The following is a 22722-nucleotide window of genomic DNA, read 5'->3' as shown; positions in this document are numbered from 1 at the left end:
CTAAATCCTCTGGGTGGCCCTGGACCTCTCTGGCAGCAGCTATATTTGTTTAGTATGGGACAGCTGCTTAAAGATGATTGAGCCATGGCCCCCCTGCTCTGTCGCCTATGGAACTTTGGGCAAGTGCAAAAAGCATGGGGGGGGGAGGATTTGCTCTCACTTCCCCCCACCCCCTGCAATTGGTGCCACTGCCATTGGTCAGGTGGAGTAAGGTACTGCTCAGAGTAAAAACATCAGAATCTAGCCCTTCGATAATATTGATCTAATTCATAGGTGTCACTGCTTGAATGAGTAAGACTGAAAACTAGAGGTGAGGAACAAAACAAACTCATGAGTCTTTTAAAACTAAGCATATGCTATACATACCTGAACAGTACAAATGATCCCTACTTAAACTGATGAATATGAAGATACAAGGGACAGAAATTCTGAAAAATCATCTTAATATTTATATAGAAGCCAGGTAATGTCAGTGATATCTTCAGTGTGTTAACCAAGAAGTGTTTTCAACTCCAACCAGTGAGACCACATTTGAATGGGGAGAAGCTATTGAAAAGTAGAAGAAATAAGTCAATTTCCAATAGCTGGGTTCCGTTCAGGGCACGCTATGATGTGTAGTGGTTTTGAAATTTGAAATCTGCTCACAATACAGATACTGTAGTGCTTTGACTCCAGAAGTAAATGCATGCAGCCCTAAACAATCGTGCTTTTTTTCACTAAAGATTTTGGAATCAGTGAATCACTTTCTGTAGTACAAAAAGTAAAGTCATAAGACATGTGAATGACTTGGTTGTTTACTACATACATTTTAATGTATTTACTTTTCTTTTTGTGGTGGTGGGAAACTGTATGTAGGATCCAGCGATGCAGTATTTGCTTCCTGACAGAGAGAACTGCACGGTGCCACTGAACCATAACATGGCAGTCAATGGGGAAGGTGGAACTAGAATGTCAGCTATAAGCTTCATAGGTGCTTTGCGAATACCTGTGAGTACATGCACTACTCTTATCCGCTCTACGTTGACTTGGCTTTTGTCCTACAGGATTCTGATTTTTATACAGTTTAAATGGAGAAGTGGACAAAGTTGGTTTTCCCATCTCAAAACTGGTATTCTATTCAGTCTGGTTGAGTTTTGACTGGATGTTGGGAATCAGGGGGTATATAGTATAAGACAAAGTGGGTGTCCTATTCAGAAGAAGAGAGGATACAGAAAAAGGGAACATTTTGGCTCAAATAAGCCAACTGAATACATTAATAAATCACATATTAGAATTTCCAAACATCCAAAAAGCTAGTGAGTGCAAGTTTAAACCTGCTCTTTGAGTTTTAAGCTGTATAGGTAGCACTCACACATTTCAGAACCCAAGAGTTTGATGACATTATTAACATAATGGGACAATATTTATGTATGCAGGGAGAGAAATAAGGGGATCAGAGAGGCAACCTTGAATTGTCAGGGGTGGAGGGGGAGTAGCTGAAATACCTACAGCCTCTTCTGCGGTGGCCACAGAATTGTCCTTTCATAGGACCTCTTCTTATGCTCTTTGAAACCTCAGGTAACTGACTAGTCCCAGTTAGATCTGGTTGGAATTTTCTAATTTTGGGGATTATTTTAATGGAAAAATGTAGTTTTTACAAAATTACTGATTTTTCTTGAAATTTTTCACAAAGGAAAATTGGAAAAAAAAATTGTTGGGGTAGGGTTGACCTGAATCAAAATATTTCTGTTTATTGAACAGAATCAAAATGTTTTGAGTCACTTCAATTTTAATCTGCAACCACCTAACCTACCATGGTACTTCACTGAAGTTGTAATTCAGGTCTTCCTCATTCTACTCTCTGGGTCAGGCTTCTCAGCTAAACTACATCTCTCATGATGCTCTTCGGTCTCTCCTCTGGCTGAACTGCCATAGTGTATCATAGGAGATGTAGTTTTTGCTGGGGAACCTGGCTCATAGAGGAGAATGGGGGAATGAGGCATCTGAACTACAATTCCTATGAGGCACTGGCAGCTCAGGCAGATGCAGTTCAACGTCAAACTGAAACAAAATGTTTCCAAATAGAAATTTTTTGGAACTTTTCATTCCCTGAAAAATATAGCAATTTTGACTTTTCATCCTGTTTTGAGGCAAAAAACAATGTTGAAATATCAGCATTTCCTGCAGGACAAAAGTTCTGATTTCTGACCAGCTTTAGTCCCAGTGGTTCTGCAGTTCTGTGATTATCCTTAAGTGGGATGAACTCTTTATCCAGTATGAGCAAGCTGAACTTCAGTGCATGTGCTTTTTTTGTCAGATGTGTTTTGGTTTTGCGTTTTGGTGGGTGGGTTTGAAGTGGAAGTCTGAAGTTGAGCTATACGAATTTGGTATATAATATAAAATTCTATAGCCCATTACCCCTCTGTTGTATGTGTATTTGTCCTGATATTTGGAGTAGTTGTATTGATGTACATCAGGGGTCGGCAACCTCTGGCACGCGGCTCGCCAGGGTAAGCACCCTGGTGGGCCGGACCAGTTTGTTTACCTGCTGCATCAGCAGGTTCGGCCGATCACGGCTCCCACTGGGGGCTGCGGGAAGCGGCGCGGGCGAGGGATGTGCTGGCCGCGGCTTCCCACCACCCCCATTTGGCCTGGAGCGGTGAACCGCGGCCAGTGGGAGCTGCGATTGGCCGAACCTGCCGATGCAGCAGGTAAACAAACTGGCCCAGACCACCAGGATGCTTACCCTGGTGAGCCATGTGCCAGAGGTACATTATGAAATATTAATAATATTATACCTGTTAAAGAAAAGCACTCGATTACACCAGGGCTTCACTGCATTAATTGGCTGTCTATGTTGTTTAAGTGTTAAATTGAAAAATGAATTCAGCAATTGTTAAAATGTGATGGAAACTCCTACCTAGTCTCCTAGCTACATCTTCCATAGAGTTAGTGGACCATGCTCTACCCTGGTGTAAGCAGGCTATAACACCACAGAAGTCAGTAAAGTTGTACCTGCTTACAGAAGGATTTAATTTGGACCAGTGTCACAAATGGCATCACTTCTTCAGGTAGATGACTTCCATCAGTAGTAGGTTCATAAATTATAATTGTCATTTTCAAAAGCTCCTAATTTGAAAGCACATTTTATGGCTTATGTAGAGGAGCATCTTAGAACTCAAACTTTCAGGCTGCTGGATAAAAGGAAGGCGGGGCGGTTGTGTTTGAATAGCTCTGCTCAAGGAAACACAAATGAAATCCAGCTGGAACTGATATTGGGCTGGTGGGAATGTAGGAAAGAGTTCCTGGCACTATATGCTATCCTCCTGTACCCTTAGAGCAGGGGTAGGCAATCTATGGCACAGGTGCCGAAGGCGACACGGGAGCTGGTTTTCAGTGGCACTCTCACACGGCCCGGGTCCTGGCCACCAGTCTGGGGGGCTCTGCATTTTAATTTAATTTTAAATGAAGCTTCTTAAACATTTTAAAAGCCTTATTTACTTTACATACAACAATAGTTTAGTTATATAATATAGACTTATAGAAAGACACCTTCTAAAACCATTAAAATGTATTACTGGCATGTGAAACCTTATATCAGAGTGAATAAATGAAGACTCGGCACAGCACTTCTGAAAGGTTGCCGACCCCGCCTTAGAGTCTACACAGTCCTACCCATTTTCCTACCCAGATTCTACCCATTCTATCCTGCAACAGCAAGGTGATATATATCTAAAATATCCTCTTCTGCCTTCTCCTCGAGTCTTCCCCCTTCACTTCTCCTGTCACTTGCTGGGTGGGAATGACTAACACTTTAAATACAGCAAGGGGTAGGTGGGGATGGGAAAGCATGAATGTGGTGGTGGTGGTGGGGCTAATCTCCAGCAATCCATATTGACACTTGCAGGAGTAGCATAACAGCAAGCACTTAAAACTCTGTAAAACCCCAAACTGCTGCCAGAAGATGGCAAATGGTGGGGGAAGGATTGACAGGAACAGGTTTATGTGGCAGTCGAATACACTTCAGCTGTGTTTTTATAATAACTTAACCTTATATAGAATTCTCAGCTAAGGCAATAGGGTAAAAGAATACTGAGACTTGTATGTTAAATAAACACCCACTTTTACTGTGCTGAGTCCTAACTAGGCACCTCTTTGAGACCATGTACCCTACAGGCTGTGTGGATTTTTTTTGAAGAAATACCATTGGTGAAATCCTGGAGCAATTTAAGTTGGTGGGAAAACACCCCCAGGTCGCAACAGTATGCACCCAGATCAGTTCTATAAAAGTGAAGATACGTGTACCATGACAGAAAATCGCTGTCAATCTCTGAAGTGGTTATAAGTGCTATCTGTCCTTATTAGTATTCTGGTTTTGGTTAGCTCAGTACAGTTACATGAAGAGAGAAAGATATACAAGTAGAATACTGCAATCTGCTTTGATCACAAGCTTCATGCTTCCAGAATAGGAAGACTCAAGGGAGAAATTCCTGAGACAGAAAGGCTTAAGATGCCATTTGGAGATTGCTTGCATGGTGTGGTTTAACAGAAGCAAAGAAACAACAATAATGCATGTCTCGGTACTAACCTTGTTCTTTTTTTCTTTTCTCTCCTTAGGGAGTCATAGAATTCTCTCTCTGTTTGTTGTTTGCTAAACTAGTCAGTTACACTTTCCTTTTCTGGCTTCCACTCTATATCACAAACGTAGGTAAGTATCTGTGGGAGGAAAACAAGTGTTTAGTTAGATAGTGTCATGACCTATGATGAGCCTAGTCATGTGAAAATAAACATTACTGCTTTTGTTTTAAGCTATGGTTGCCCTAGTAGAGTTGAAAGACTGCAGTTTATTATATATGTCAATGATACGTACTGAGAATTAAGAGATAGCGACCACAAAAATAAGAATCTGATTTCTCTCTGAAAATTGCAAGTCTCTGTGATGTCTTTGGCTCTTGAGAACCCACCAAAAATATTTAATTGCATAAACCCAATAATAATCATATATTTATAATGGTGCCTTATATCCTGACCAATCCCAAAGATCTTAATAAGCTGCACAAAGGAATGACTTTATTACTATTATTTATTTATTTTATTAGATCATCACTATCACTGTGCTGTGTGCGATACAGAACATAGAGGAAGGCATGCTGCCCCAAGAAGTTCATATTCTTTGGGCTGTCTTCTGGCTTTTAAATCCACAGCCTCATGACCAGAAGAGATGGGCAGGCAGAATGCCTGTAGGGAAGTGTGTGCAGTAGGGACACTCACTACATCCTTTGACAGGCCGCAGTATGCCCTCCTAGTAACCAGTACTTTTGTGGTAATAGGTTTGATGAAGGGAGAAGATTAGCTAATACGTTTTTTTTTTGTTTGGTTTTTTTTTATGTTTAAAAACAATATAATTAGTTTTACTATATGAACATTAGAGGCGTTGGGCATCTAACTCCCTTAGGTGCTTTTGAATATCCCACCCTACGTTGCAGTAGAACTCAGATGCCCCGTGGTGCTAGGCACTGTGCAAACACATGCAAAGACATGGTCTTTGTTGCGTATAGTTTATAATCCAGTTGCAGGGGTGTCCCTTTGCATGCTGGGGAGTTCAATGAGTCATTCTGCCTCCCTCTGTTCCTGGAGCTTTGCACTGTTCCTTACTCCAGGCTGCGTTTAACCAACACAATCTAGCCAGCCAGTGATACTAGTCATGTAAGTAAGGGCTTCAGGATTAGGCTCCCTGTGTGGCCTTAATTTGTACTAAGCATGTTTCTGAAACAAAGCAGCATTACTCATTGGTACTTGTTAGTGTGGTGCTCTGATTATTTTTAAGACTGTTGCTAATGAACCAGAAAATTCTTGTATACACACAAGTTCTACCACTTTAACTCAAGTGGTATGAGCCCTTTTAGCATGGACAGAGATATATCAGTATACAATTATTTATACCAGTAAAGCTTATTCTTGTAAATAAGTCATTCTGTTGTAAGGCACCTTTATACCAGTATAACTGCACCCACACTAAGTTGTACTGGTTGTAACTAGATGGGTTAAAAAAAAAATCACACCACTAGCTAACATAATTATTCTGGGGCAAAAGCTGTCTGTGGACCAGGCTTTACATCTGAATAAAATGAAGAAATTTCTTGTAGTTTTGAAGTGAGAGGCTATTCTAATCAGATTTATTCTGCTTTTACTGTTAGAGCATCTTGATGCGAAAAGAGCTGGGGATCTTTCCACATTGTTCGATGTGGGTGGAATCTTTGGTAAGTTAACACACTATTATTAATCAGACCTAGGTTAGGAAATCTGTAGCACACATAGCTGTTCTGTTTTATTCTTTTACTAAGAAATTGGGGTTTGATCTTGGATCCACCAGAAAATGGTAAAATTGGCACCAGGGGGAGCAGGATGGGGCCCTTACAGCCAAATCCTATGCCATGTGACCAGCCTTAGTAGCAGGTCTAGGGGAATAAATCTATAGCCCCCTATGTGACCCTGGTGCAAGAAAGATTGGAGGATCCTAGTGTCATAGAAACTTCTGTCTCGGTCCCTTTACTCCTCTCTTCCCCTCTGTCACCACACCCCTGACCCAAAAAGGTATCCTGTCCTCACCCTTGCATAGCAGAACTACACCAATTTTGCAGTTCCTCTGCCCAGTATGCCACAGAAGGGGTCTCCAGGGCAGTGATTGGGGTAAGCTGGAGGAAGGTTCACTGGATCCAGAGTTATGTAGATCTAATGGCCCCAGTACACTGAGTAAGTGACAGAAAGGGGTTGCAGCCACTGCTCCAGCCTGGCCCTGAATTTCACCTGCACTACTCCTCTCCACTCAGGCTCTGTGCAGGAGAAGTGAATTTCACACCATGCAATTTAAAGCAATCATAGGTAGGTGTATCTCCATGTTAGAGACTATACCAGTGTGGCTGCATGGCTTAGTTATGGTAGCATAAGCCCATAGTGTAGAGGGACCCTACATTGACAGAAGGAGTTTTTCCATCACTTAAAGAGCTCCACCTCCTGGAACAACAGTAGCTATGATAATACTTAATCCTGCCATGAGGGCAGGGGACTGGACTAGATTACCTCTCGATGTTCCTTCCAGGCCTAAGATCTATTATTCTATGATTCTATGTCAACTGAAGCATTCTTCCATTGACATAACTGTGTCTACACTGTGGGTTATGTTGACATAGCTATGTCAGTCGGATGTGGGCTTGCTTATAATCTTGACCAAAATAGCTATGTTGACCTCTTTTAAGTGTAGACCAAGCCTAGTTAGCACCCAGAAGAATAGAGATTTTAATCAGCAGTCTAAACACAAATCTCTCTCCACTGCAAATCCAAGCCACCAACATAGCTACTTGCAGAGCTTGATGGGGACCCAGATGTGTCAGTGCGAGATAGATAGATAGATAGATAGATAGATAGATAGATAGATAGATAGATAGATAGATAGCTGGGTATTTTGCTGTGAGGGCTACCCTTTGAAAAGAGAGAGGGGGGATGGGGGCAGTAGAGTAAGGAAGAATTGGGAGAACAAAAGTGCACTTGAAAAATTATTGCAAAAGGGCTATAATAACTGGCTCAAATGGAATAGGAAAGAGCACTTCAAAAGTATTTATCTGTAATTTGGGGGTTATTTCTCCTGTCACCCACAGAATATCGATCCATTGGGTCTTTTCTCTCCCTGATGCAGGCTCCTGTTTTCCGAGTTTAACTCATTGATGAGAAATGCATTTATTATTATTGTTTCATTTTGCACCCAGGAACCCTAGTCATGAATTTAGAACTGGACACTTGTCATAGGTCTCACCCCCACTTAGAGCTGTTGGGTTCCAAAATGGGGACCTGCATGGACTCCCCTAAACTAAAATCCTAGTTTAGATCTGGTAAAAGCTGCCACCACCCAATAATGTATGTGTATTGGGACACAGTCCTTCCCCAAAATCCTTGGGGATCCCAAGAGCCCCAAATCCATGGAGTTCTTACACCTAGGAGAAATAAACCATTCCCCCCTGCTTCCTCCCCCCTCCCTTTTCCTAGGAGAGATACCGGGATCCAACTACAGAGGGATGCCGTTCTCCTCCCTCCTCCCCTTTCCCTGAGAATTTACCCAAGGAAAGATCAACCAAGTCCTTAACAGAAAAGATTTATTAAAGAATAAAAAGAAAGTAACTGTCTCTGTGATACCAAGATGGAACAATACACAGGGTCTAAACTTATCAATCTCTGGAGAGAATCCCCCCTCCTTTCTTTCTCAGTAAAAGCAATAACAGTACAGAATTAAAGAAATTCTATAGCAAAACACAGAATTGCAAATACAGAAATAAAAGTATAAGAATACTAGTTCCTTGCTAATACTCACTAGCTTGAATAGAAGAATTTATTGCAGAAACCTGGGAGGACTTGATTAAGATGTCTGGACTCCCTTAACTCCCAAGAGAGACTCTCTAACACAAAGGATACAGGGAAAAAAAACTTCCCTCCACAGGGATTTTAAATTATCTTGTCCCTGATTGGTCCTCTGGTCAGGTGTTCACAGGTACTGCTTGTTAACCCTTTACAGGTAAAAAACAAACCTTAACCCTTAACTAACTGTTTATGACAACACTGGACAAGGCACTGGACAAACAAACAAAAAGGAGGCTCCTTTCCTAGAGAGCTTACAATCTAGGTATAGGACAAGATGCAACAGGAGGAGACAGGGCAGCATGAGGAGACAAGATGGAATCCCTATTGCGTCCTTGCCAGGGTAGCTAAAGGATGTATCCAGTATTAAACTGAAAGCAGACACAGGGTGGCTTCTGGTACACCCTACCAAGTGAGCTGTGGCTCAGTAAATGTGGGTGGCATACCTCTGAATCTTACACTTGAATTTGGATGGGACACAGGGTTTATGATGATAGCTCTTTTGTCATGGTCAGGCTGTAACATCCTACATGTTGAGGCTAGGCTTATTCTTCCTCCAGAGGAGATGGAGGCCTTAATTCATTGATTCAACCCCAGAAGCTGATTTGACGCAGTTGAGTTCCAAAACACCAGGTGGAAAATACTGGTGAGCCACTCTACTGACGACACAGTGTAGCCATTCCCTAGATGTGCCCTCCAATTACATCATCCTGGGTGTACAGATGACCTCAGAAGGGGCCAATGAAGCAGACTACAGTGCCTGTCGTGGTTGTCCAGCTCAATCTAATCATTTGTGGCATAGATGATGATGATAAAACTAGATTTTCAGTCCTATGCTCTGTGTGTGTTTACAATAGAAGTGTACCTTTACAACAATTACACTGGAAATATATGTCCAATTATAGTGCATAAAATGCTCATGAAATAACCTTTTTATTCTTTAATGTGTCTCTTTTTCAGGTGGCATTTTGGCAGGCATGATATCAGATAGATTGGAAAAAAGGGCTTCAACCTGTGGAATGATGTTACTACTAGCAGCACCTGCTGTAAGATCTACTCTCCTTATTTTAGTTGTGCCCTTTTGTGCGACTGGGTGAGGTTCTGTGAGCATTTCCATTAGAGATTCTGTTCTCAGAAGTCTCTGATCATTCAGGTTGAAAGTTGCTCTGAAAAGTCTCAGCACAAGAGCCAACACACAGGTTTGGGCTAGTTTTAATAAATGAAATACGCCATTCTTTGACACGTCATATGCTACAGGACTCTATGAAAAATTGTCACGTTCAGCTGGCTTTGACAGCACTCACTAAAAATAATAATTTTCCCTCTGTTGATACTCACACCTTCTTGTCAACTGCTAGGAATGGGCCACATCCACCCTAATTGAATTGGCCTCATTAGCACTGACACCCTACCCCCACCCCAACTTGGTAAGGCAACTTCCATCTTTTCATGTACTGTATTTTCCACTCCATGCATCCGATGAAGTGGGTTATATCCCACAAAAGCTTATGCCCAAATAAATGTGTTAGTCTCTAAGGTGCCACAAGGACTCCTCACTGTTTTTACTGATACAGACTAACACGGCCACCACTCTGAATCCTTTTACTCAGTTATTCAATTCTGAATCTGAATTTGGCAAGTGATTTGTCTTTTTTTGATTTCAAACAACCACCAAATAATCAAAATTGCTGAGCTGTTAATGTTAGGAATCTGGCTGCCACATACGTGAAGTGTGATTTTTATAGTGTATTTCGACAATGCATACACTGATCTTGCCAGAATCAGCAGAACTCTGTGCTATGCTTAATGTGAAAGTGACAGGTTAAAAAAATTATGGTCATATTAATTAGCTATCTCTATGAGACCCCTATGAGACAGGCAGCCGTGTGGGGAAATTGACAGTGATTTCCATGCCATGGGACTCCAGCACCAAAAATAACAAATAACTTTTCATCACAAAGACAACTAGTATTTTTCATGTTGTAATGTTAAGGGGGGGTGTGTGTGTGTGTGTGTGTGTGTGTGAGAGAGAGAGCCTACAAATCTGTGAAGAGCAGGGGCCTTAACTGCCTCTCTCTCAACTTCAGTGGGAATTTATGCTGGTGAAAGCATGAGATCAGAATCAAACCTTATTCTTCTGTTTTTACTACTTAAATGTTTACCCATTTATATCCATTACAGCTATACATGTTCTCTGCAATCAGTAAAATGGGCCTAGAAGCTACCATAGGTGAGAGCTTAAATTACATTCTGCCTGCTTTTAACTGGACTTGGTTTTCTTTTACTTCTGTTCCATTCACACTGATTTTTCTGGGGAAAAAGTCTAGAAACTAATTGTCTGCTTTTCAGAGGTGTTGAACACCTGTGGCTCCCATTGACATCAGTTGGATTTCTGCTTAGCCTCTTTAGAGGCCACGAACCACCCAGAGAAAAAGGGCAGAGGACAGCATTTCGGTAGCATAGTAATTTCATTTCGGGCCATAGGAAAAATAATTGCATTAGAGCTGGTCGAAACATAGAAAACCTCTTCCACAAAAAAATTGGAAAATTCAAAGCCCTTTTTATTTCAGGGGTTTCAAAAAGAAATGAGATCTTTCCTCTATTCAATGTATTTCATAAAAAAAAAACTTTTTGGTTTAAATGTTTTATTTTTGCTTTTTGAGTTTCTCTTCTCCCCTCACCCCATCCCCATTTTTATCCATTTCACTGCTGGTAAAGGGGAGGAAGGAAAATTGAGACACACACACACAACTAAGACATTTTCACCAAAAAAATTCCAATTTTGAAAAAAGGACACTTTTGAAGGAGGGTGGCGGGAGAACCCTTTGTTTGACCATTTTTGACCAGCTCTGAATTGCATCTAGCCAGATTGTACCACAAGAGGGGCAGTCTGACAGAGTAGGCTGAGGGGGCGAAGGTCTCTGTGTAGTTTCCCTTGCAGAGTTTCTCCCCAGCCATTCTGTTGGAAGTGGATGTTCTCTAGGGCCTGCCCCCAAAGCTGGAGGAGCCTCACATGCATGTGCTGCACGAAAGCCTGTATTTGCCCCCCAGAGCTTCCCATCAAATTCCCTGGCAGTGCAGCTGAACTGGAGTCACACTCCCAGGACCTTCCATTGCTTTGCTGCCCCTGCAATTTCCCTCCGCCCCCTTAAATGAGGGTTCCCTTCCACTTAAGGACCTCTGCTAGAAAGCTAACGCCTCCTCCAAGCTGTGTCACTACTTCCAGGGACTCTCTGTGAGACTGGAAGGAGGACATTGCCCTAGGAAGGGGAGGATGGTGTCCCTTCCACTCAGGAGGGTGAGAATCATGCACAGAGTGGTTGGAAGTGTGATCTGGGCCATTGTTTGACTTACAGAAAGGCAGATTAAAAGTAGGAGTCGAGTTCATTCCTCTCAGCCTCAAACACTGATGAATCTTGAGAGCCTTTGTGGGGGGAGGGAGATAAGGAAATCCAAATACAATAAAATACTCTTGAATTAATGAGAACAGTTTGATCTCCTTTTGAAAGCGGAAAGGAACATAATTAACTTAAAAATCACACTTCTCTCTGCAGATGTTGTATCTATTATTGTTATAGGTAACCACTATAGCATCTTAGAAGAAAATCATTTTTTTAAAAGTCTTGTCCAGTTTTAGCTTATACATTTGTATGTTGTACAGCCACTTTCACCATTTTCCCTGTTTGCTCGAGTCTTTCAACAGGGGGAGAAAAACACTGGGGAAAACAGGAAATGTATTTATAAAACCACAAAAATTATCCTGGGAACTCAGTAGCCAGGAGAGTTCTGGAAACTATTTGCAATTCTATTTTAAATGAACAATATCTTCATGAGTTTGCATTTTTAGGGGTCAGGGAAAATATTCCTTGAGTGGATTGGGGACTGAAGCATGCTGATAGTGTGTAGAGAATTATTAGGAATGGGGTGGTCAAATATTTCTGTAAGGAAGCTCAAATAGAGGCATGTAATTGTAAAGAGAATGTGCCTCTGAGCTGACCCAGTGCCTCAAAATGTACACTGTCGGATAACTGTGTTTAAGGGTGTTGGGAGTCCTACTCTCTGGCTCATTGCAGACTAGAATCATTGTTACAAGGATACATCTCTGGGTGCCATAAGCATGACTGAGTTGAGATGGGACAGAGGGAATTTAATCAAGAAAAACTGATAGAACAGCATGGATCAGAAGAAATGTTCTTGCCTCTCTGAAGCTATGATAAGAAAAAAAAAAGCCTCTTCTTTTTTTTGCATGATCACGAAATGAGTTGGGGTGGGGAGTGTGAACCATGAATAACCAGTGAGTAACACTGGTTTCTGTACCTGAAACTGAGAGTGCTTGATTCCCTCTTCCAAGTATCAAAGATGATTAAAGAGTCTCTTATAAACTTAAAGGGATTCTGACCTTTTGTTTGGTGTGATAGACCCAGGCTAGTTGGGAACAGCAGAGTAGCAGAAGGGAGATATACTAGCCACTGGATAAGCAGTTTTCTGTTCCCTGAGTGACCAGAGCAGGGGCTGCTCCAGGCTAATGAGAACACGTGACTCAAATTAACCTGCTAAGAGTCAGGTGAGGCAGGTAAGCACCTGACTCTAATTAAGGCCCCTCTGATGCTATAAAAGGACTCACTCCAGTCAGGCTAGAGGGAGCTGGGGAGCCAGAGGAGAGGAAGTGTGTGCATGGAACTGGGAGCAAGAGGTGTGTAAGAAGCTAAAAGTGAGTAGGCATGCTGCTGGAGGACTGAGAAGTACAAGCATTATCAGACATTAGGAGGAAGGTCTGGGGGTGAGGATAAAGAAGGTGTTGGGAGGAGGCCATGGGGAAGTAGCCCAGGGAGTTGTAGCTGTCACGCAACTGTACCAGGAGGCACTCTAGGCAGCTGCAGTCCACAGGGCACTGGGCTGGAACCTGGAGTAGAGGGTGGGCCCAGGTTTCCCCCAAATCTCCCAACTCCTGATCAGACACAGGAGGAACTGACCTGGACTGTGGCTTCTACCAGAGGGAAAGGTCTCTGGGCTGTTTCCCGACCCACAAGGTGAATCTCTGCGGTGAGCAAATCCTGCAATAAGCACAGGACCCACCAAGGTAGAGGAGAAACTTTGTCACATTGGATTATTTGTGGCCTCCTACCAAATACAAAAAGAGAGGAGTTAAAATGTGAAGGCAGTGCTGGTGGTGAGGTTTTGTATGTATGGCACAAGCATCCAAAGGCCCTGTTGAGCTTTGGAGCCCCATTGTGGTAGGCCCTGTACAAACAGATAAAGGACTCTTCTCCACCCAGAAGGGTTTACAGTCTAAAAGGCACAAGCAGCTGAAGAGTTGGGGATGGACACATCATGTTCTGTACTGTGCTGGAAGCAAATGCCCCTTTGTGCTTAAATATGTCTATTGCTACTGAGATGACTTTTTACCCTTGCTTTCCCTGGTAGCCTTGTTAGCCATTTTGAAGCAAAATTGTACTTCCCATGAATATACTCTTGTAGTTGTGTTGCATTTATTGAAGATATGTAGTATGTTGAATGATCAAGGTCTAGCTCATCACATGGAATAGTGATTATAAATAACATCAATTCTGGAAACTTCGTGTTTACTTTTCCTCATCGAACTTCCAACAGTTATGCTGCTTATCAGTGGAGCCCTGGTGAATGGTCCTTATGCGCTGATCACCACTGCGGTCTCTGCTGACTTGGTGAGTTTGGCTGTCTGTTTTACATTTAGCAGTTGTCTGCTCATTTGCCCTCATTTTTGAGGGGAAGCCTGGGGGTTTCTGTGACAAGTAGTAAATGTGGGTAAAGCATTGAGGGCTCAATTCAGATGTTGTGTGTGTTGCACTTCTGTGTACAAGGTAAAGAGTAACAAGAAGGATGGGGAGCATTGAGGAACTCAACCCTGCATTAATACTGATGAGTGGCTTCCAAATTACTCCTGCCTTGTAAGAAGAGAGATCAAAGAGGGGATCTCTTCATGTGTGTGCTGAGGATCACACATAAGGCCATGTCTCCTTAGATGTGCCATTTGCCACCCACATCCTGCACTTTTTTTACCCTGCACCTTTGAGAGTAAGGGATCAGGTGTGCAATTGGCTGGAGACTTATCTCCATTAGGTGTGGAGGGCACTGCCTGGTGCTTACCCTTCCTTGTGCTCATGTTAGCCTCTGCTCACCCGTATACTGCACCCCAGTCAGCCTGTGCTCCCTGCTACCCTGCCACACCAGGCCCTGCAGGCTTGTGGTCTGACTGCAGTACATGCTTCATGAAAACATTGCCCTGGGTACCTTTTCTTCAATTTTGCTTTTCAGTGCTAGGTAAATGTATTGCTTTGAAAGGTGCTGGACGGTGAGAGCCCCACAGAGTGAGGTCCTTCACCAGCAGAATAGGTACAGCGGAATTTAAATCCACACCCCACCCTAGCATTCCTCCTGAGCCTCTTAGTGATCAAAAGGGAGCACCTGTAGGGTTGAGAGAGAGCTCCCCCTTCAGGTCCATTCAATCAATAGCCTCATTGCTGTGACTGGCAGCTAGACTGTAGGATCTGGCCACATAGACACCTGCCCTCTGGGAGCTGGACGGAAACCGCCAACTGATTTTCTCATGCATCACTGAACAACCATCTGACACTAATGACTTTAGGCGACTGGTGACCTAGACTGAATTCTCCTCAGTGCCCTGAGTAAATGAAAGGCTCTGTCTTCTTAACAATCCTCTGAGCCATTCAGTCTCCTATATACCAAGTTATAAAATTGTTCCTATGATCATTAGTTTTGCTCTGCAGTCCTATTGAATAACTGGCCTAATGAAAATGGCCTTCACAACTACTTCCTTTTGGTGCCTTTTGACTCAACCTGCTGAGTGGCCCTTTTTATGGCTTTTATCATTAATACTCTAGCTTTCTTAGTATTCTTGTCCAACTAGTGATTCTCTTCTATTCTGCACAGTTTTCTGATATCAACAATGGCGGTACTGACAGACCACTGTGCAGTTTCAGAGAAAAATTGCAGGCTTGAAGTGCAGCCCATTCTGCCTGAACACCTGGCATGCAGAATAGAAAGGGTTATTTATAAAGAACATCATTTAAAATAGATTGGTCATGGGGGATTTTTTTAAGCAATGATAAAAGGGTCTTGTCCATACCTATTGAAAGCTACTTGGTAAAGTTCATGCTAACATGTTCATACCTGACTAACCTAATTGGCTTCTGTGATGAGATAATTGGCTCTGTGGATGAGGGGAAAGCAGTGGATGTGTTGTTCCTTGACTTTAGCAAAGCTTTTGATATGGTCTCCCACAGTATTCTTGCCAGCAAGTTAAAGAAGTCTGGGCTGGATGAATGGACTATAAGGTGGATAGAAAGCTGGCTAGATCGTTGGGCTCAACGGGTAGTGATCAATGGCTCCATGTCTAGTTGGCAGCTGACATCAAGTGGAGTGTCCCAAGGGTCGGTCCTGGGGCTGGTTTTGTTCAATATCTTCACTAATGATCTGGAGGATGGCGTGGACTGCACCTTCAGCAAATTTGCAGATGACACTAAATTGGGAGGAGTGGTAGATACGCTGGAGAGTAGGGATAGGATACAGAGGGACTTAGACAAATTAGAGGTTTGTGCCAAAAGAAATCTGATGCGGTTCAACAAGGACAAGTGCAGAGTCCTGCATGTAAGATGGAAGAATCCCATGCACTGCTACAGACTAGGGACCGAATGGCTGGGCAGCAGTTCTGCAGAAAAGGACCTAGGGATTACAGTGGAAGAGAAGCTGGATATGAGTTGGCAGTGTGCCCTCATTGCCAAGAAGGCTAATGGCATTTTGGGTTGTATAAGTAGGAGCATTGCCAGCAGATCGAGGGATGTGATCATTCCCCTCTATTCAGCACTGGTGAGGCCTCATTTGGAGTACTGTGTCCAGTTTTGGGTCCCACACTACAAGAAGGATGTGGAAAAATTGGAAAGAGTCCAGCAGAGGGCAACAAAAATGATTAGGGGGCTGGCGCACATGACTTATGAGGACAGGCTGAGGGAACTGGGATCGTTTAGTCTGCAGAAGAGAAGAATGAGGGGGGATTTGATAGCTGCTTTCAACTACCTGAAAGGGGGTTCCAAAGAGGATAGATCTAGACTGTTCTCAGTGGTACCTGATGACAGAACAAGGAGTAATGGTCTCAAGTTGCAGTGGGAAGGTCTAGGTTGGATATTAGGAAAGACTATTTCACTAGGAGGGTGGTGAAGCACTGGAATGGGTTACCTAGGGAGGTGGTGGAATCTCCTTCCTTAGAGGCTTTTAAGGTTATGCTTGACAAAGCCCTGTCTGGGATGATTTAGTTGGGGATTGGTCCTGCTTTGAGCAGGGGGTTGGACTAGATGACCTCTTGAGGTCCCTTCCAACCCTGATATTCTATGATTTTCTCTGTATTTGTCCATTATTTCATGATATGTTTTCCGATGGGAAGGCCAGGAGTATGACGCAGATGCATGGCTATTTTTGAGGCTCATCTGTAAATGGTTCTGAACTGAGTATTTGTCACTGTAGGGTACCCATAAAAGTCTGAAAGGAAATGCAAGAGCCTTGTCCACAGTTACGGCTATCATCGATGGAACAGGTTCTGTAGGTAAGCTGTCGTTCGGAAGCTGTCTGCCTTATCTGCAGTAGGCTTTCTGTGGCTCTGGGTGCTAGAGAATTACAGTGTAGTTCTGCTCAGAAAGCAGACTAAAGCTGGCATCAAGGAGTTCCATGTCTGTGTCTCAGTGATTTGCCCATCATGTGTGCATAGTTTGCATATAAAAAGATGGCTTTTTTTTTCTCCCCCAAAACTGCTGGTGCTACAAAATCAACTCAGGCTCTTTGCCAAGCTGGATTCTCTCCATGTCACACCTGGCCAGTACTCAGCATCACTTTGGGAGTGGGGAATGGGCAAAGATAGCTTTAGGCCTCCTTTGTACTTCCCCAGGCTTGGTGGTGGTGGGCTGGCCCCCAGCACAAATTAGAATAGTATACACCATGGGTCTGTTCTGGGATCCTGAGATCAAGAATGCCTTGGTTATCCCCTCTGCACCAGCAGTACTGAGGAAGGCAGAGATCCACCGTGATAGACCTACACAACCTGCAGATGCCTCTAAGCAAGGGGAATCATCCAATGGCCATCCAGCTACACCAGTGTTATGGCAGCTTTGCAGCCATATATACTGTCTATAAACCTTATGGATCCTCTTACAAATGTATGCCAAAATGAGTTGCTTTTATGAAGGTTGAAACTGAGTAAAATATCCAAACACAGAATATCTTGTCATTGGAACTAGTAATGTTTCCATCTCAGAATTTTAACATTGTTTCACTATTGTATTTTAGGTGCTGCTTTAGGGCCTCTGTTAGCTGGTCTCATCTCTCCCTCTGGTTGGAACAATGTATTTTACATGCTAATGATGGCAGATGCATGTGCCTTACTAGTAAGTCTAAATAAAACATTTAGTGCCATATTTCTTTCTTATAAAGCCCTTCATGTTAAAATGGAAATTTCCTCCTTGTATTGTGATTTGTATATTCTATTATTGAGTGGGAAGTTTCCATTCATATTGTAGAGTTCTTTTTTGTTGGTTTTTTATTTAAAGAACTAAGATGAGCATTTTGAAATTCTTGTTGAACTTTGAAGCCGGAGAGCAGATTAGCTTCAATGGGTAATATCTGTACACAGTAGCTCATCAAAGGGATTGCAACAAACATAGTTGAAAGCAAAAATTCACATCAGTTTCGGCCCACAGAAGAATTTTTCTGGTTTTTCTCTTAAAGGCAGCACCGAAGCAGCAACACCAATTTACTGAAATAGTAACACATTTTGCTGCATTGCCACAGAATCAGTATCACCATGGTAATTCAACTGTTAAGAATGAGTCACATATTCCAATTGGGTGTCCATCACATCTTTCTCCTATTTGACAAAGTGTAATGGACGGGATGATCTGAAAAGAGGCTGTTTCTGACTTGCCTATTTTAACTTATCTAGGCAGATTGTCTTCTGTGGTGTTTAAGGCACAAGATAAGGAGTCAGGAGATCTGTGGACTAATTACTTGCTGGTGTAACTCTGCAATGGGAGGATGACATTATTGACCCACCTCAGATAGAGTTAGGGAAGGTTCATTTATTAATCCATTGTAAAGTGCATTGGTATCACTTGGTGGAAGGTGGTGACAGAAGGGCTAAATTTTTGTTAGACACTTCAGAATCAGGCCCCAGCTCTCCTGTCTGATCCGCATGGACAGTCCCGTATGCTATACAGTTCCATTTAATTCAGTCACATACATGCAGGGAAGGTAGGGTGACCAGATGTCCCGATATTAGGGGCTTTGCCTTATATAAGCAATTACTATCCCCCCACACCCTGTCTCGATTTTTCACATTTGCTATATGGCCACCCTAAGGAAAGCAGTCCCCCTGTGAGGTTCAGATTGCACATCTCTAACTCAAGAAAAAGGTTGGTTTGTTGCCAAGTTGTTCCACATTATAGAGTAAGATGTTGGAAATTAATAAATAAAATGGGCAAGTTATTCAGATTTCAAGAGGCACTCCCACAAATATTCAGTAGTTTTTAGAATGTAGCTCTTCTAGTACACCGAGAGACTGCGTTCATGTTGCTATGGATCGGTACAAGAGCCATTTCTTTTGAAGGAGCTGAATGTCACTTTCCATCATAGATGGAAACCTCTGCTTCCCACTTGCTGGATTCTGTCAAGTGAATGAATGTGTGTTTATAAATGACTGCATAACTTCTTTACTCAGCCATTACTGGTTCTGCAAGGATTTCTACTGGCCAGTGGGTACATTCCTTGTCAGGGTGACAAATCCGGCTATTGGAACCTTTTTTCTTTTTTTTGCCCCAATATAACAAATAGAACTTTTTAAGATCTATATTTTAAACGGATTTGGAATTAGGCCCTTGAATTCAGTTGAATTCCCATTGGAATTCAGTGTGTAAAGGGGGAGTAGGTGCTTTGAAAAATCACAGCCTTCATTTCTAAAAATAGTTGTAACTGGTTCACACTGATAATAGCCAGAAAACATGGAAGACTGAAATTTTCTTAGCATGGGTTTTTCATCAAACATCGTCTGTAAGAACAATTCCTGTTCTGGTCATTGAGTTGTGGTTGGCAGCTAGAGATTTGGTTCTTGCATCAAAAACTGGTCTTGCTGTGCGCAGTGTGGCTGTGGAGGATCTGTGCCTGTTTTGGCAGTGCTCCTGATGATTAAGGCAGGAGTCCTGTCTGTTTGGGATGCGGCCTGTTTTTCCTGGTTTTGTGTTATTGGGTGTTGTTGATTTATTTTTCGATTTTGCGTTGTTCATGGAGTTCTTTTTGTGATTGTACTGAGTTCATCGCACAGGTTTTATTCTGTGGGTTAGTTTTTTTGTTTATATACAGAGGGGATGGCGGGTTCCGCTATTGTAATTATGTATAGGTGTCCATGTGTATTGATGAGCAGTAATGTGGTAGTTTGTTGCTGTGTCGGTTTGGGTGTGGCAAGAATATGGCGGTTGGCATGTCCGAGCAAGAGGTCGCAGGCAACAGCCCGGTTGCTGCATAGGCTGAGGGCAGTGCAGGTTGGTGTGGGTTGCAGACTGTGGCTGTATGAGCCTGTGCAGCAGATGGTTGTTGGGGCTCGGGGAGTAATGTTGTTCTATTGGGTGATCAGCAGTGAGGCTTAGAGCAGGGCTTGCCTGGGGCTGTGTTGATGATCCTGTTGTGGTGAGGTGTGGTTTTGAGAGCTTGGGGTGATTTGGAGGTGGCAGGTGTTTTGTAGGTGTTGTTCTTGGGTGTAAGATGTGCTGGTTGTGGACTGTGGATGGCAGGAGAAGGGTGTGAGTTGAGGCAGTGAGGAGGTGCTGTTGTAGGTGCAGGTTTCTTTGGTGTTTTTTGCACCAGGGTGTCTGTCTGCATTTTGACAGGAACTTGACACTACGGTGCAAACACCTGAAGGACAAACATGAACAATGGATCTTGGCAAAACCTACTGACCGCTATGCCTACCTCATGCCTCCAGCTTCCATCCCGGCACACCACAAGATCCACTGTGTGTGTACAGCCACCAGATGCTCTAACCAAGCAGACGAGAACAAACACCTAGACAAGACCACCAAGCACAAAATCTGGTGGGGTACATCAAAAATACAGTACCTACACGAGGAAATAAGAGACACAGTAGTGAGTAGCCAGAAGTGTACCCAGAAAGCCTCCTACTACAAGACAAACCCAAGAAAGAAAACCAACAGACTCCACTGGCCATCACATACAGTCCCCAGCTACAAAACCCATTCCCACATCATCACTCCCATAACCCCATCCTCTGAATAACACCCACACTGGCACAGGCCTTGGGTGGCAGGCACGACCTCGCCCAGGCCAACCCTTCAACCCCAAGCATACTCAACTGCACAACTGCACAGGCAGTGATCCAGCTCAGGAACCAACCCCAACAACAAATGCAAATGGCCACTCTGCCTCTCTGCCTACATATCTACAACTGCAACACCACCACAGGAACCTCAACCACCAGCTACACCTTCACCGGGGTTCACGCCCCTCAACGCCCACCAATGTAATATATGCCATCATATGCCAGCAATGCCCTCTGCTATGTACATCGGCCAAACTGACAGTCTAAGGAAAAATGGACCCATCACATACCTGCTGATGAGCAATATAAATACAAAAAAGGGCTAGATGGCAACAATCGGGGCTCCAGAATAGCAAGATGGCACACACTGCAAGGTGCAAAAATCAAAAAAAAAAGACTGTAAGAGCAGACTGCAAAAAAACCAGTTCATCAAAGTTCATCTGACAACCAGAAGGCTCAGTGGCTCTGGACTAAGCTCTTAAGAACTGCGAATTGCCTATACATCTCCCTTTTTTTTCCTGCACCTTTACCACCAGAAACTGGCCAGCTCCTTCCTCCCTCAACCTGGAACTCAACTCTCCATTCTCTGATCTGCTTTCTTTATATAAATCTGCCCTGGAAATTTCCAAAACTTGCACCTGAAGAAGTGGGTATTCAACAAAAGTAATTATTCGCCCGCTGCAGAAACTGTGTTATCTTATTCTATGCCAGGATTCTTTGTTGCTTTTACAGATCCAGACTAACACGGCTACCCCTCTGATAATCGTCTGTAAGATCACTCTTCTGTTTCCTCTTGATGGAGGACTGTATTAATTGGTATACCTATGACAATAAGTATAAGGGCCTGATCCTGCAGTCAGTAATGGACCTGAGTACGTTTAATCGCTTACAGGATTAGACCCAAATGTGTGCCTCAGAGCAATGGTGGTATAATAGTTACCATTTTCTTGCAGTCTTGGGCTCCCTCTGCTGGTCTCATCAGAGTCTTGCTGGTACAATAATAATTTGCTGGTACAATTATGCTCAAATAAATGTGTTAGTCTCTAAGGTGCCACAAGTACTCCTGTTCTTTTTGCGGATACAGACTAACATGGCTGCTACTCTGAAAATAATAAAATAGTTATTGTTAGAACTGGTAAAAAAAATGGTGAGGGTGGGAGGACAATCACCATGAATTTCACTCATTTTTATTCCACAGATTTAGAAGTGGAACAATTTTTTTGTTTGAAATAGTAATCCCAAATGTTTGGGAATTTGGGGCAGGGTGTTGGGGTGGGATGGGGATTTTCTTCAGTTTTCCTTCCTCTTCCCCTCCACCCCTGAAAAGGTGGGCAGAAGGGAGACAAGAAAGGTATGTAGGGACAGGAAGAGGAAAAAATAATTTGAAAAAACAGCAGTTTTTATTTTCTTCAATTTTGTCACAATGCGGGGTGGGATTGCAAAAATGTTCTATTTTGAAAAATATCCATCAGCTCCAGCCCTTGCATAACCTCTGCATCCTTGCTGATACAGAGAAAGACTTTGATTTAGCTCCTCTCACATGAGTGGTACAAATTCATCTTCCAACCATTGACTGAACATGTGTGAATATAATGGGCTTCCATTCGGTCAAACTGGGATAACATTAAATGAAGAATTCAGAGTAGCAGTGTGTGTTTGACACTGAAAACTTAGATGAGTGGTTCACCTGTCTAGATATTTAACCTAGATTTGTTTTTGTACAGTTCTTACTCCGTCTTATACGAAAAGAACTCCAGTGTAAGATGGACCAGACCTTGTAAGTTTGTTACTTGTGTTTTTCTGTATGATGATTAAATGTTTTCATATGTCATTCTTGGCTTCTCCACCTTTGATGTGCGCCTTCTCCTTGTAGAAATCGTGGATTCTTCCTTTATGTGCATGTACCTTAATCTGAGGGATTTTTCTATTTTGTAAAGAGTAACCTCTTTTTCTTTAAATCATGAAAA

At 42.8% G+C, this 22722-nt stretch overlaps 1 protein-coding gene across 5 annotated transcripts in view; it reads left to right on the top strand.

The window, feature by feature from the left end:
• The window catches only part of SLC37A1 (solute carrier family 37 member 1), a 58518-nt gene that overhangs the window by 33996 nt on the left and 1800 nt on the right, over positions 1-22722 (top strand). For all 5 annotated transcript variants that reach the window (XM_039520339.1, XM_039520336.1, XM_039520337.1 and 2 more), the window contains 9 exons: positions 856-987; positions 4597-4687; positions 6177-6239; positions 9346-9431; positions 10567-10615; positions 13996-14069; positions 16903-16981; positions 17719-17816; positions 22480-22532. In XM_039520339.1, the coding sequence (XP_039376273.1) occupies positions 856-987; positions 4597-4687; positions 6177-6239; positions 9346-9431; positions 10567-10615; positions 13996-14069; positions 16903-16981; positions 17719-17816; positions 22480-22532 (725 nt within the window). The remainder of the gene's footprint in view (positions 1-855; positions 988-4596; positions 4688-6176; positions 6240-9345; positions 9432-10566; positions 10616-13995; positions 14070-16902; positions 16982-17718; positions 17817-22479; positions 22533-22722) is intronic.

Source organism: Mauremys reevesii, linkage group 1 (assembly GCF_016161935.1).
Source record: "Mauremys reevesii isolate NIE-2019 linkage group 1, ASM1616193v1, whole genome shotgun sequence".
Lineage (NCBI taxonomy): Eukaryota > Metazoa > Chordata > Testudines > Geoemydidae > Mauremys > Mauremys reevesii.
Note: the sequence above shows the minus strand (reverse complement) of the source record. Positions and strands in the feature narration are given on the sequence as shown.